This window comes from Lactuca virosa, chromosome 1 (assembly GCF_052849685.1).
Source record: "Lactuca virosa cultivar CGN04683 chromosome 1, Lactuca_virosa_CGN04683_v6, whole genome shotgun sequence".
Taxonomy (NCBI): domain Eukaryota; kingdom Viridiplantae; phylum Streptophyta; class Magnoliopsida; order Asterales; family Asteraceae; genus Lactuca; species Lactuca virosa.
Genome location: NC_136426.1, coordinates 63,607,769 through 63,622,025, shown reverse-complemented (window position 1 = coordinate 63,622,025; position 14,257 = coordinate 63,607,769). Strand labels below are relative to the sequence as shown.

Sequence of the window (14,257 nt, the reverse complement as noted above, 5' to 3'; positions counted from 1 at the left end):
GATGCCTTTTTGGGCTTTTTATGGATTTGGGCCTGAGGGGGAGGGAGGCCCATTGAGGCAGGGGTAAAGGAGCCCTTTTTGCCTTAAGTTAAGAGTTAGGGTTTTGGACTTGAGTTCGAGATCATCACTTTAGAAGAAGAAGACCAATCATAGGAGAAGAATAAGTCATTCGTTCATGAAGAAACCCTAAATCGGTTTTTAAAGGAGGAATATATCATTTATTGTTTTGTCAATCATTATTATGTCATGTCATAATAGTTATGCCAAGTTATCATTTAACCTGTAAGAACCAATTACCGGTGGGTAATATTTGAACAAAACATATAGTTTGTTGGTGTTTTTTGTACAAAAAGTTTACTTGGATGGTGTTTTTTGAACATACCAAACTTGGATGGTGTTTTTTGAACGATTTTGAAACATAGTTACCTCTTTGAGTCATTTTCCTATTGTTTTTTTTTCCTTTACTTATTTTTTACCGGTAATTGCCGGTTACCAAAGGTCAAATTTGAACAAAGAATGTACTTGGTTGGTGTTTTTTATACAAATGCTTTACTTGGATGGTGTTTTTTGGACACACCAAACTTGAATGGTATTTTTTGAATGATTTTGAAACATAGTTACCCGTATAAGTCATTTTCCCTTATTCTATTGCTTGTTGTCACGCTCCACTTTCTTTGCATTTTCTTCTGTTCATGGTTGTAAGTTGTGACAGAGACACGCTATTTTCTATGCTTTATTAGGTTATGTTGTTCTAGCCTCTAGGCTTTCAAAAGTGGAAAGAGTACTTGCCACAAGCAATGGTGAGGCTCTTGGGAGTGGCCGTTCATCAGCCATGGATGCCAGCAAAGACACGACGCACACCACCACACCGTTTCTAGTGTGGTTGTGCCCAACTTTGTAGTGTCGAGGTCCTTTCTTTCTCTCTTCTTCTTTCCAATGGCTAGATTTGCATTAATTTATTTTGTTTTATTTTTAATTTTTATTATTGTAAATACCAACCAATCTTATCGTTTTAAACCAAAATAACACTTCTATTTTCTTTCAAATCCACGTACGACGCTTTATGCGATGACGAAGTGGGAAGTTCTCAACATACAATATAGATACATATAATCCAACGTAGATATGTATAAGACAATCTACCAATACCTACCCAGTCCAATCGATTCTCATAAATCCTAGTTCAACGATCATCTAGAAGAATCACCTTACATGATGAGTCGTTTGAGCAACTAATTAACTACACAGCTAGGGGATTCCTTGGCCAATGTGAGTCATTTAAAGACAACCAATGTTTAGAGTGTTCGATAAATATTGCATCCCATTTTATCTACGTCTATATGTTATAAGTCCACACTAGCAATGTAATTCACAAGACCGTCTAGAATAATCAAGTATTGTCATCCTACTCTGATAGATGACACAGACATACCTATCGGTTGTCTGATTCAGATACATCATTTCTGGTTGTCTAGAAAAATGAGGACTACTACACTCCGCCTTAATCTCATAATTTACTCCATAATGAGACTATTCAATTATTCAACTTATTTCGAACTAAGCATCCTTTAGAATTCTTAGTTTATAACTATACGAGATTATATTAAAAGTACTCGACTTCCAATACAGTTTCCTGATCATGCAATACATATGATAATATATATATATATATATATATATATATATATATATATATATATATATATATATATATATATATATATATATATATATATATATATAATCAACACAAAATACAGATAGTAAATGTTTAATATATATTTAATCTTTTGAGCAATAAATACTTTTACTAAGATTACTTTCTTAAAAATAACTACACACTCACCTGGTTAAAGGTAAAAGACTTTTGGTTAAGTCAGCGTTTTGCCTAACACTCTCTTTTCTTTTTAAAAGACCTAGATACGAATATTACTAATTTTCAATCGTCGTTTAAATTATCCGAGATTAACATTATCTAAGATTTCTCATTAATCCCAAGGAATACTAAGTTCTATCAGACAATGAATGACCACGTAATATCATATTAAAGGTAAGATCCGTTTGGTATATAAACTGTTTGGAAAATCCACTTTCAACACGTCACTAAGATTTAGCCTTGTCATCATGCCCGTAAGTAGATCAATATGTATTATAATTGAAATTACTGATAAATCTTATTTATAGGTTCATAACAACGACACTGAACACAAATATAAATTACACTTAACAAGCATAGTAAGTGTAACTCACCTTACGAGATTGTCTAGCGAAAACTTAGAACTTTGCGGGCAGAACTTCGTAGCCGAATCTTTCTTCTGAAAGATTTTTCCATCAATTCAACACTCCTCTAACGATACTACTAAAACTACAGAACGAGAAGTCGAATCATCGCTACAAGAATAACAGGCAATAGCGGCGACATCAAACAAACACGTTTTTTGTCGCCGCTAAAAGTGTCCGTTGGCGCTAAAGGCTTATGTTGGCGATCCGCGTCATTTCAACCCTAACCGTCGATTTAGGCGATGATCCAACGACTAGGAGGACGTAGAAAACCCCGCGTTATTTTCCTTCCGGTGTGTCGCCGCTAAAGGTTACCCGTCGCCGCTAAAGGTGTCGCCGCTATTGCCTGTTCTGGCGATCCGCGTCATTTCAACCCCATCCGACGATTTAAGCAATGATCCAACGATGTAGGAAACCCCAGATTGTTTTCCCTCCGATGTGTCGCCGCTAAAGGCCGCCCGTCGCAGCTAAAGGCGTCGCCGCTAAAGATCGTCGACAATAAAATCAGCTTCATCCTCACTTTCTTCCTTGATCTACTTCTCTCTTCTCTCTGCTAACCACCATCGACCGATGATCACCGAAATCTTCGATATTTCACCCTTCTTCCTCTCCATTTCCCCCCCTTTTTCTTTTCCTTTTCTCTTCTCCCTACTAAAATTGTGTTGATTGTCGGAATTTTGAGACCCCCACCGTTCTTGCCGGAGTATACCGCCACCACCACTGTTCATGACAAAATTTTGATAATTTTGATATTTTAGATGTGTATTTGTATGTGTATTTTGTGTTTGTAGATGTGGATATGTATTTATATTTGCATTTGTATGTATATGTGTATCTTGAGTGTATTTTTATGTATGTATATTTGTTTTTGTATGATCATTTATATGTATATGTGTATTTTGTATGTAAATTTTGTATGTGTATGTGTTTTTGTATGTATATGTGTATTTTGTATGTGTATTATGTATGTGTATTATGTATGTATGTGTATTTGTATGTATACAAATACATATAAATAGCGGCGACACCTTTAGTGGCGACAGATAGTATTAGCAGCGACGTGCCTTTAGCGGCGTCAGAAGGCAATAGTGGCGACCAAAGGAGCATTAGCGACGAACCAATAGCAGCGACCCTTTAGCGGCGACATTTTCGACCTTTAACGGCGACGCCCATTGCCGGTAATACTCTAATTTCTTGTAGTGCATGAGGGACCAAAATGTTCGAGGGTAAGATAGAATAGCTCTTGAAAGAGCAAGAAATGTGAGAGGGTAGAGCCTCTTATTTATAGTAAACGAATTTTCGAAAAGCTCCCTTATAATTACTTAAACGACTAAACAACCCTTAATAATACTATTTTAAATAGATTTAATGATATTTGTAGTAAATTAATATTGAAAATATTCATTATTAGTCTTATGCTACCAAAATGATTTTACCTGTTATGATGTCTTCTCTCAACTTTTCACTTCAAGCCTCAATTTCTGATTTCCAGTATTCAGGTAATTGCTTCCACATCTTCCACATGTGTGGTTTTATTGAATTTTGGTTTTTTCTGTTATTTTGATTAAGTTACAGGTCATTGCATTAACAACATTGTATGGCTATAATTTGGTTTCAAGAAGAGCCCAACAAGTAGGTATATATGTAATTAAACTTTCTAATATGTAAAAGACGATCGGATTACACAAATTGGACATCAAATTATGACTCTTTCAAGAAAAAACTTCTTTAATGACTTTTACTTATATGTTGTTAAAATGTAACAAGTTTGATCATGCATACTAAGTGCTCGATGAAATGCTTGAACAAGATTTTATTACTAATTTATTTAACTGCACTTACATACGAATAAGCTAATACAATAATTTAATCAGTATACTTTTTTGAATGGTTTTTAATCTAATTTTTATAAAAAAATTTATAATTGTTGTAGTTTTGCTTGACTTTGCTCAGGTATATGTAACCAATGGCACTTGGAACCCCATATTTTTCTGTCAGTTTTATTGATAAAACTAAGGCTAATGGCCTACCAAACAAGTTATTTTATTTATCTTCCATGTTTTCAGATTCAATTTGTAGAGTTTAGTGATTTTGCAGTTCTTAACATGCACTGTTATCAGACCTTTGCTTCTGTTAACTTGCATCTGTTATTTGATGGTGTTTAATGTGTGTTCAACTATATAAACAAACTTCATGAAAATTGGTAAGGCCTTTGTCTAAATAAATTAATGTTGTAATTTATTTATTTATATACAAGTTTAAATTTATAATTGTGATAATAACTTTTAATTTGGGTGATTGTGTTAGGATTGAAACCAAAACCACCTGACACCTGTTGTTGATACAGATGCCAAAAGTAGCCAGGTGAGTGAGATGTGTAATCATGTTTTGGATATATTCAAATAGAGGGTACAAAAAGAGAACACCTAATATATTACACAAAAATTGCACACATTCTCAAATGTAACCACATACAGAGCTTTAGGGTTAGAAGCTTTTACCCATACAATTACTTACACGATTATTTGCGATTATTCTTGCAATTTTCATGATGTAATTGTTATTTAATGAGATTCTACAAATAAAACACATTGACATGTAAAAGGAATCATATCTCATAATTCATGAAATATTTATGTGATGACCATCACTTGAACTTATTGTGAGACAATGATTTCTTTAGTTTGTGAGCTTCAGTTGGCAACTTAACAGCGGTAGCCAATCCTATTGCTTCAAGAAACCTTATCATGTACCAACAAAAGTCAATTTGCCACCACTCTAACCCATGTCTTGCTGAATATTCAAATGCATGATGATTATTATGCCATCCTTCTCCAAAAGTAAGCAATGCAACCCACCTGTGTACATGTGCATATTAAATATAAGTATTTCTAAATGAAGTGATTTATATACAAATTTACATTTTGAACTTTAATTGTGTACCAATTATTCTTGGAGAGATCACCAGTCTCCCACTTTTGATATCCCCATACATGACAAGCTGAGTTCACTAGAAACGTCGTATGATAACCCCATGTCGGTGCAACACCCTACATAAATGCTCATGAGTCAATAAATTCATGATTAATTGTATATGGAAATGGAAACAAGACAGTGATTTGTATTATTCATCTTGCAAAGTCTTACCACAGCCCAAACGAAGTAGGTAAATCCACCATAAGCATACACGCAGGCTGCAAATGCGGATATATGAAATATATATGTTTTTTGAAGGAACCTATAGAATACTTGACTCTTTAAATCCTCTACGTTATTACGTTCTTTATACTGCAAAATATATATATATGATCAACTTAAACGAGATGATTAGCCAAAACAAACTTTTTTTTTTTGGAATACAAACACACAAGGTACCTTTTCGATAATGTAGCCGCTATCAAAGAGCCAACCCATATGACTATACCAAAACCCAAAAGTGGGAGAGTGTGGATCTTTCTGGGAATCAACGTATTGATGGTGAAACCTATGAATGCTCACCCAAAAGATTGGATCCCTCTATATATATAAAGTAATCTTCATATATGAGTGTTTAGTTAAATAACTAATCATTAATTAAAGAATATATGTATGAAAGAAAATAAAAACCAACCTGGAAAGAGAGGACCCCAAGATAAGCAAACGTGTACTCGAGCCACTTAGGCAGTTTGAGGCTGTGGTGTGCTAGGTTACGATGATACGACAGAGTTACACCACAAATCCCACACAACACCCATGTCCAAAATGCAAACAAGAAAGCATCCCAAGCAAGCTTAAATGGTGCGACAAGTGCTAGTAAATGAATAGCTAAAATCCCAACACCCATTTGAATGTCGATGTTCCTCCATTTTCGTCCCCAGAAGAGGTTTCTCTTACTTGTAACCACTACATCTGAAAGCAGTATTTTGCCGAACTCTGACTCCTTTACACCATTGGAAACCGTGACCAGATTTCTCATTTTTAAATGATGAATAAAATGAGCGTAGGATTTGTGGTAATATGTATGTACAAAGTGGTGATATTTATAAGGAAAAAACAGTTTCATGAGGTTTGGAGAGGGTTGGTGAAATGCATGTAATGATGTCAATATGTCATGCATGCAAGTCTTATGTTAGTACTGTTAAATTTTTTTTTTTTATACAATCAATGGAGACTTACATTTTCATGCTACACTTAACAAGAGTCTTCCGATTAACAACTAAGTTATCAGCAATTTGCACATAGAATTTATAGAACTATTTCATAAAAGTAATGAAAATAAGTCTTCCCTTTATTTTTATTTTACTCTCTCATTTTTTTTTCTTATAAATATTTGATACACATTTATATATATATATATATATATATATATATATATATATATATATATATATATATATATATATATATATATATATATATATATATAGAGAGAGAGAGAGAGAGAGAGAGAGAGAGAGAGAGAGATAGAGAGAGAGAGAGAGAGTGTGTGTGTGTGAGTAAAGTAGGAACTAACCGTTAGTACCAAACACCGATTATATACGGGTTCCAAATTTAAATATATGAGACGGTACTCGGTACTCTAAAATCATGAAATTTGATACCAATATTGTTCATTCAGTTCGGGAGTAGGTATCGTTTTTTCACCATTTCAGTATTCGGGATTCTTGGTTTGGTATCTGTTCTGTCCTATGTCCATTTAAGTGAACGCGCGTTATTCAGATTAAACATGGTCCATGGATCGACATAAAAGTGAAATGCTATTTCATTGTAACATGGACATAAATGGCGTAGTTATTGGGGGTAATAGGGTAAGTGGGATGGAATAAATACGATATATATATATATATATACAGACTGGTGGAGTAAGTGTGTCAATAAATGAAACTGAACACTCTGTATAAGGAAGAAAATTATCTTTCTAAAACCACAAAGTCATATGATCGTTTTTTTTAATATATTTATCATTAAACGATCAACTATAAACACGTTAATTATATGTTAACCTTGAGTCTCAATTACACACCCATTTATATGTTAACATGATCAAGAATACATACCCATTTTGCTTTCATAGATTGAACATGTATAGATTTAACTACTATATATGGTTTCTATATCATAAAGTATATATGGTGTCTATGGCTTTATGAGATCAGGGGCGGAATACGAGATCTAGAACTAAGGAGCCGACATCAAAACTTCACAACCAACTTATATAAAGAATTTAATGTGGTTCAAAGTCTTGACATATATAAAAATCTAAGTAAAGCAATTCAAGTGAAAAAAAATGTTCATTAACTTCTTATATAGGGAATATATGTATGTTTCACAAAAATATATAATCTTACGAACTATTTGTGATATTTACAAGATTAAAGTTGTTTTTTGAACACGATTTCACAATTTATTTTATGTCAGAACAATAGTTATGTTGGATATAGTTCGCAAACCTAACTACGTACTATTAATATATTAACTTCAAGTTTTTTTCTTATATAATTAATTTTTATAAATGATGGTGAATAACTTATTAAAAATATACTGTTTGTTTCCCTAAATTAAAGTCAAATATACTGTTTGTTTCCCTAAATTAAAGTCAGATTATTTTATAGACGCCATCTATCTTTGGTGCGCTCAGAAGCAATAAAATGACAGAGATTTAACGTATTTCAGTCAATATACCATACGTCCATGGACATGAACCGGAGTGTGATGCCACAAGTATTTATAACTGTAAAATCTTAGCAACTATCGGCCCTAAGCCTACTCCGGAGTGTGATTTAGAATTTGATGACCCGAATGGATAACCAACCCGAAAAAAAAATGAAGAAAATGTGACCATGTATATAGATGGGATAAGTGTTTGGATCCAAACACTTTACTCGGATTGGTCACCTATTTGAGTCACTAAATTCCAAATCACACATTAACAATCTTAATTTAGACCATGATAATTAAATCACAAAACCAAAGCTACAAACATTTTTTTTATAAATAATATAGTTTCTTTCATTAAAAGGCAGTGAAATTATATGATAAATATCAAAACTAATAATAAAAAAGAATAGTATGAACAAAAGGGACATGTGGTGGTGGTAATGGGAGGAGTGATACATGTTCCTAAAAAAACAACCGGATAATATATAATTAACTGTTTGTGTTGTTTTTAGTCCGCACCTCCACCCGACCCGAGTCCTTGGACATATGGGTATATTAGTTTGTTGAAAAACGGGTTGAGGTTTGAAGTATCGTTTATAGTATAAAATATGGAATTAGAATTAAGTAATGTTTTATGAAAGGTATCCTAAGTTATATGAATGCAGTTTTAATTAGGCAACTAAAAACTACATAGTATCATTTATTAGAGCAATTTTATTAAGAAAAAAAAACAGCAAAATATTGATCTAACGTTGAATTAATCGGTTTAGGTCAAAAAAAATTGCAATGTGCATGTGGTCCAATCTCGTATGCATTAAAAGCTTCAAAGTTCTATATTTTCAATTTTGCATGCATGTGACAGATATTAACTGTCAAAAAATGAATATGACACCACGGCAGCGTCATCGTTATAATTGCATACTGATATATTTTTTTTCTCACCATGACAAGTTTATCCATTAAGGATCTAGTTTATCTATATATTATTTATATTTGTAACAGTAACACCACAATTTATAAACTGTTAATTCGACATTATTAATTGGATATTGATGATAAAATTAAAACATAGAGACTGAACTATAGGAAATATGAACTAAAGTACCTTTATTCCACATGATACAACGTGAAAAATTATGTTTAATTACAAAATTTCCATGCATATGACTTTTACTTTTTTTAGGTATATGTTTTTATATAAGTTGTATCTCATATGCTAAAATAGGCTACATTTCTATTAAGGGAAATAATGATATGTATAGGGCACATTTAGATCGGATAATGCATGTGGGGTGGCCGGGTGGCCGAGATATACATGTAAAATTAATGGACCTTTACTATAAGATATTTATTGTTTTTGAGATTAGAATTATTATAAACTGTCATATTCTAACTTTTATGGGTTTTTAATCAATTGTATTTTTACTTACAAGTCTTTTTTTTTTGTCAAGTAGACTCTAGTATGAAAATGAAAAAAGGAAACTCATTAAATTATTCAAATGAGGCATTTTAAGTCAACATTTGTCCAAATGTAATATCTAACGTGTCATTTTTAAATTTGAAAGTTAAAATTAAGTATCCTGAGGACATGACCCTGAGGACATGACAGGTAAAGACAAAAACATAAAAACTCATAAACTTAACATTCATCCATCTTTCAGACCAATACACCAAAAGAGAAGGAAGTTCGTACCGGAGAGAAACCAAGTTATACAAGAAGAAGTAGAAAAACTTCTTAAAACAGGGATGATCAAGGAGGTGAAATTCCCAAGGTGGCTAGCTAATGTGGTCGTGGTACAAAAGAAGAATGGTAAGTGGATAGTGTGTGTAGATTACGCGGATCTTAACAAGGCTTGTCCAATGGATCCTTTCCCTCTACTACACATAGACTCCATGATAGATGCGATAGCGGGTCATGAACTACTAACATTCATGGATGGATCAGCGGGATTCCAACAGATCCAGATGGAACCATCTGACCAAGAGGATACAGAATTCATAACTCCAACATGTATTTATTGTTATACTGCCATGCCATTTGGTCTTAAAAATGCAGGTACGACATACCAAAGGCTAGTAAACAAGATGTTCAAAGAGAAACTAGGGGACACCATGGAAGTCTAAATAGATGACATGGTGGTCAAGTCTAAGAAAGCTGAAAATCATCTCAAGGATCTTGAAGAAGCCTTCGACATACTGGATGAATATAACATGAAGCTAAATCCCTCCAAATGTCACTTTGGAATGAGATCAGACAAGTTCCTTGGATACATGGTAACCAAAAGAGGAATTGAATCAAGCCCGGAGAAAATCAAGGCCATCCTCGATCTAAGATCACCATCCTCGACAAAAGATATTCCAAGACTATCAGGAAGAGTGGCAGCCCTAAACAGGTTCATCTCAAGATTCTCAGAAAGATGCAAGCCTTTCTATGACATTTTGAAGAAGAACAAAAGGTTTGATTGGACCAAGGAACATGAAGATGCTTTCCAGGAACTTAAAACATATTTAAGTTCAACACCCCTATTGGTAAAAGCATTAGATGGGGAACAACTTCTCTTATACCTTTCAGTATCCTCAAACGCGGTGAGTGTAGTCTTGGCTAAGGATCTTAATGGGGACCAACATCCTATCTACTATGTAAGTAAAAGTCTCTTGGATCCTGAGACCAAGTACTCCCACCTTGAATAACTTATATTTGCATTAGTAACTACTTCTACTAAATTAAGACACCATTTTGAAACACATCCTATAAATATAAGAACTAATTATCCCATTAAGAATGTTATGAGAAAACAAGAAATGTCAGGAAGTATGGCAAAGTGGTCCGTGAAATTAAGCACATATGATATAAAGTATGAGCCAAGATCCACTATAAATTCTCAAGCATTGGCAGACTTTGTGGCTGACTTTAGTGATGATCTACAAACTGAAGTAGAAGTAGAAGCCAAACAACTTCTAGAAGAAGAAAACATGGGAAGATGGACATTATTCACAAATGGAGCATCAAACCAAAAAGGAATTGGCCTATGGATCATACTAAAATCGCCACAGAGGGACATCCTACCCCAAGAAATCAGTTGTGAGTTCAATACAACCAACAATGAAGCAGAATATGAGACACCAATCATGGGGTTACAGTTAGACAAGGATCTTCGAATCAAGGATCTTCAGGTATTCGTCGATTCTTTATTATTAACTAACCATTTTAATGGATTCTATGCAGTAAAAGGAGAAAGAGTAGCACTATATCTCCAGATCCTCAATAACTTAGCCTTAGAATTCAAAGCATTTAGCCTAAACCAAGTCCCTAGAGAAGACAATGTTGAAGCAGATGCTTTAGCCAACCTAGGATCTTCTCTTAGGGTCCTGCTTGAAAGTAGGATCCCAATAATCCACGTGTTAATCCCAGCAATCGAGGATCCTGCCAAAAGATTGAAGGATCCCAACGATCACGAGGAAACTACCAGCGTTGCTACTATCAAAGACCCCGATCCTCAATTTCCTTATTAGGATCCTAACATCAAGGATCCTTCTCCTGCCTCAAGATCCTGGATCCGCCCTTTTATGGAATACCTCCATAATGGCATGATCCCAAAAGAGGAAAAAAGTGACAGAGCATTCAGAACAAGGGTCTCAAGGTTTGTTATAATCCAAGGTAAATTATAAAAAAAAATCTATGGCAGGTCCATACCTTATATGCTTAGAAGATCATGAAGCTGCAAAAGTTCTAAAGGATATGCATGAAGGAGACTGCGGCAATCACACTAGGGGCAGATCCTTATGCTCCAAAGTGTTGAGGACAGGATACTACTAGCCAACCATGAAGAATGATTCCTTCCTTCATGCTCAAAAATGTGATGCTTGTCAAATACATAGCAACATCCTACATCAACCAGCAGAATCTCTACTTCCTATCATCTCCCCTTGTCCATTCATGAAGTTGGGGATGGATATATTGGACAAATTTCTGGTAGCTCCTGGAGGAAAGGTCTTCATGCTAGTGATGACTGACTACCTCTCAAAGTGGATAGAAGCCGAAGCTTTTGTCCAGGTAAGAGAAAAAGAGGTAGTCTCATTTATAAAATACAATATCTTGACCAGGTTCAGGATTCCTGCCGAGATCATATGCGACAACGGATCCCATTTCATAAGCAAGAGGAAATGACACTTTTGTACTAGTTGGGGAATCAAGATGGTAATGTCCACTCCTGTTCACCCTCAAGCCAACGGTCAAGCAGAATCTATTAACAAAATCATAGTCAATAACTTGATGAAAAGGTTGGACAAAAAGAAAGGAAGATGGACAGAAGAACTTACTTGTGTACTCTGGGCGGATAGGACCACTTCGAAAGTAGCCACATGCCAAACCCCATATTCCTTGGTGTTTGGAGCAGAACCAGTGATTCCCATTGAAGTGGTGATCTCAACAGCAAGATACCTACTTCAAAACCAAGAAAACAACGACAGGATCTTGGCCCAGGATCTTGATACTATTGATGAACTCATGGATCTTGCCAAGATCTACATCGCTGCTCATCAACAGAGAATCACCAAGGCATACAAAAAAATATAAAAGTCATAAAATTCAAAATAGGAGACTTGGTACTAAGGAAAACATTCCAAAATACCAAGGATCCTAGTACAGGAAAACTGGCACCTAAGTGTGAAGGACCATATCTTGTAGATGCTGAAGCACGAAAATGGGCATATTGGCTAGCTACCCTCGATGGAGATGTCTTGCGAAGGTCCTGGAATGCTATACATCTTAAAGCTTATTTTATGTAAGTAAGATTAGTCATTTTTCATCACACTCAAGGTACACATACTCTTCACCTTTTACCCTTTATTTTTATTACTATTTGCTCTCTTTAAATACCACTACTAACTTAAGCATCGAAGGGGCATTAGCTGGACTAACGCCCACCCCTAGCTAATGTTTTACTGTGCGCAGGGACTCAGGGATCTTGACATATGAAGATTCAAGGATCCTGATATGCAAGGATCTTGATGTTTGAAGACCCTGACATCTAAGAGTACCATAGCTACAACGTTCTATAATTCGTAACGCAAATACCCTAAGAATAGATACTGGTCATCTCTCCTATGAATAAGGGTACTTAATCCCCTTTAAGCTTTAAATAGTTAAGTACCTCTTTCATATGAGTTAAGGTTTCTACACCTCGCTTGGACGCACGTTGTCTAACTATGGTATGTGAATAAGGGGATCATTTCACGCTGCAGTGACTTGGAAACCCTCTTATTTCTAAACATAAGGTAAGATCCTAAAGTTAAAATCTAAGGTTTATAACATTGACATGTTATCTCAAGTTGGGATCTTCCCTAGATAATTCCTAAGGTTCATAACATTTTCATGTTATCTCAAGATGGGATCTTCCCCAGATAATACACAAGGTTCATAACATTTTCATGTTATCTCAATATTGGGATCTTCCCCATAAAATAACTACGCTTTATAACATTTTCATGCTATCACACAATTGGGATTTTCCCTAGTAAATTACTAAAGTTTATAGCACTAATGTGTAATCTCATAGTGGGATTTTCTCCTGCGATTTTCCCAGAATTATAAAACTAACGTATTTTTTGAAATTGGGAAAGTCCCAGAAAATATACAAGACTTGTAGCATTGTCATGTTGCAAAACAAAAGTTACCACAATTATTTTCTAGGTTGGAGCCATTTCCAATTGATTCCTAAAATGGGACCCTCCCTACAGTTTACTAAATCGAAGACACTCAAGGATCATCCTTGATGAACTCTTAAAGCAAGGATCCTAACATATAAGAACTTCAGGATCCTATGGAACTAAGATAATCATAACTATACACTTCTCCCAAGTCGAATGAAAGTGAATCCTAAAGATCACAAAGACGGAGAATAATCAGTTTCTATCTATCCTTATTTCTCATGTGATGATTGAAGAATTATTATCCTAAATGGATCTCAACTGTTTTGAGATCCTAAATGGGTTACTAACTATTTTTAGGTTATCCAGATATTGAGAGTTTTTTCAAATCCTGAACTCTTTGGGATCCTAGTTATAAGGATCCTCGAAAATCCTACTACTACAACCACACAATTCAATCAAGCATGAAAAAGAAGTATAAAACAACCATAGCATTAAAGGGGTTGCCCATCAACCCCACAAAAGAACAAAATATTAAATTGTCTTAAACCCTTGAAATAAAAAACTATTTAATATAATTCTTTGTAGGCCTAGACCGTACACTGGTCATCATTTCCTAGGGTCTTCTCCTCCTTGCCCACCTTTGGCTGCTGACTTTCAGGATCCTGACTGGTCTTAACAGGTTCACCAG

The 14,257-nt window shown here is 34.6% G+C and overlaps 3 protein-coding genes across 3 annotated transcripts; 2 read left to right on the top strand and 1 right to left on the bottom strand.

The window, feature by feature from the left end:
• Positions 1 to 4,690: 4,690 nt before the first annotated feature.
• Positions 4,691 to 6,393, bottom strand: LOC145139424 (delta-9 acyl-lipid desaturase 1-like). The gene is made up of 5 exons (XM_079073268.1): positions 5,891 to 6,393; positions 5,656 to 5,796; positions 5,428 to 5,568; positions 5,224 to 5,330; positions 4,691 to 5,138 (listed from the first exon to the last, which is right to left on the bottom strand). Exons 1-5 carry the CDS (start codon positions 6,374 to 6,376, stop codon positions 4,928 to 4,930), a joined length of 1,086 nt encoding a protein of 361 aa, XP_078929394.1. The 5' UTR covers positions 6,377 to 6,393; the 3' UTR covers positions 4,691 to 4,927.
• Positions 6,394 to 10,050: 3,657 nt separating this feature from the next.
• On the top strand, positions 10,051 to 11,430 carry LOC145114402 (uncharacterized). Its single transcript, XM_079050394.1, has 3 exons — positions 10,051 to 10,557; positions 10,699 to 11,091; positions 11,176 to 11,430. Exons 1-3 carry the CDS (start codon positions 10,051 to 10,053, stop codon positions 11,428 to 11,430), a joined length of 1,155 nt encoding a protein of 384 aa, XP_078906520.1.
• A 682-nt stretch (positions 11,431 to 12,112) lies between these two features.
• Positions 12,113 to 12,493, top strand: LOC145114392 (uncharacterized). Its single transcript, XM_079050385.1, has one exon. The coding sequence runs from the start codon at positions 12,113 to 12,115 to the stop codon at positions 12,491 to 12,493; it is 381 nt and encodes a 126-aa protein (XP_078906511.1).
• The last annotated feature ends 1,764 nt before the right edge of the window (positions 12,494 to 14,257 follow it).

Bases quoted from the DNA above. Each gene is read 5' to 3' on its own strand.
- LOC145139424 (XM_079073268.1), bottom strand. From the start codon at position 6,376: ATGCATGACATATTGACATCATTACATGCATTTCACCAACCCTCTCCA. The intron at 5,569-5,655 runs GTACCTTGTGTG...TATATTTTGCAG, and splicing joins GCGGCTACATTATCGAAAAG to TATAAAGAACGTAATAACGT. The intron at 5,139-5,223 runs GTACACAATTAA...ACATGTACACAG, and splicing joins GATCTCTCCAAGAATAATTG to GTGGGTTGCATTGCTTACTT.
- LOC145114402 (XM_079050394.1), top strand. From the start codon at position 10,051: ATGGTGGTCAAGTCTAAGAAAGCTGAAAATCATCTCAAGGATCTTGAA. The intron at 10,558-10,698 runs GTAAGTAAAAGT...TATCCCATTAAG, and splicing joins ACCAACATCCTATCTACTAT to AATGTTATGAGAAAACAAGA. The intron at 11,092-11,175 runs GTATTCGTCGAT...CTATATCTCCAG, and splicing joins TTCGAATCAAGGATCTTCAG to ATCCTCAATAACTTAGCCTT.
- LOC145114392 (XM_079050385.1), top strand. From the start codon at position 12,113: ATGGTAATGTCCACTCCTGTTCACCCTCAAGCCAACGGTCAAGCAGAA.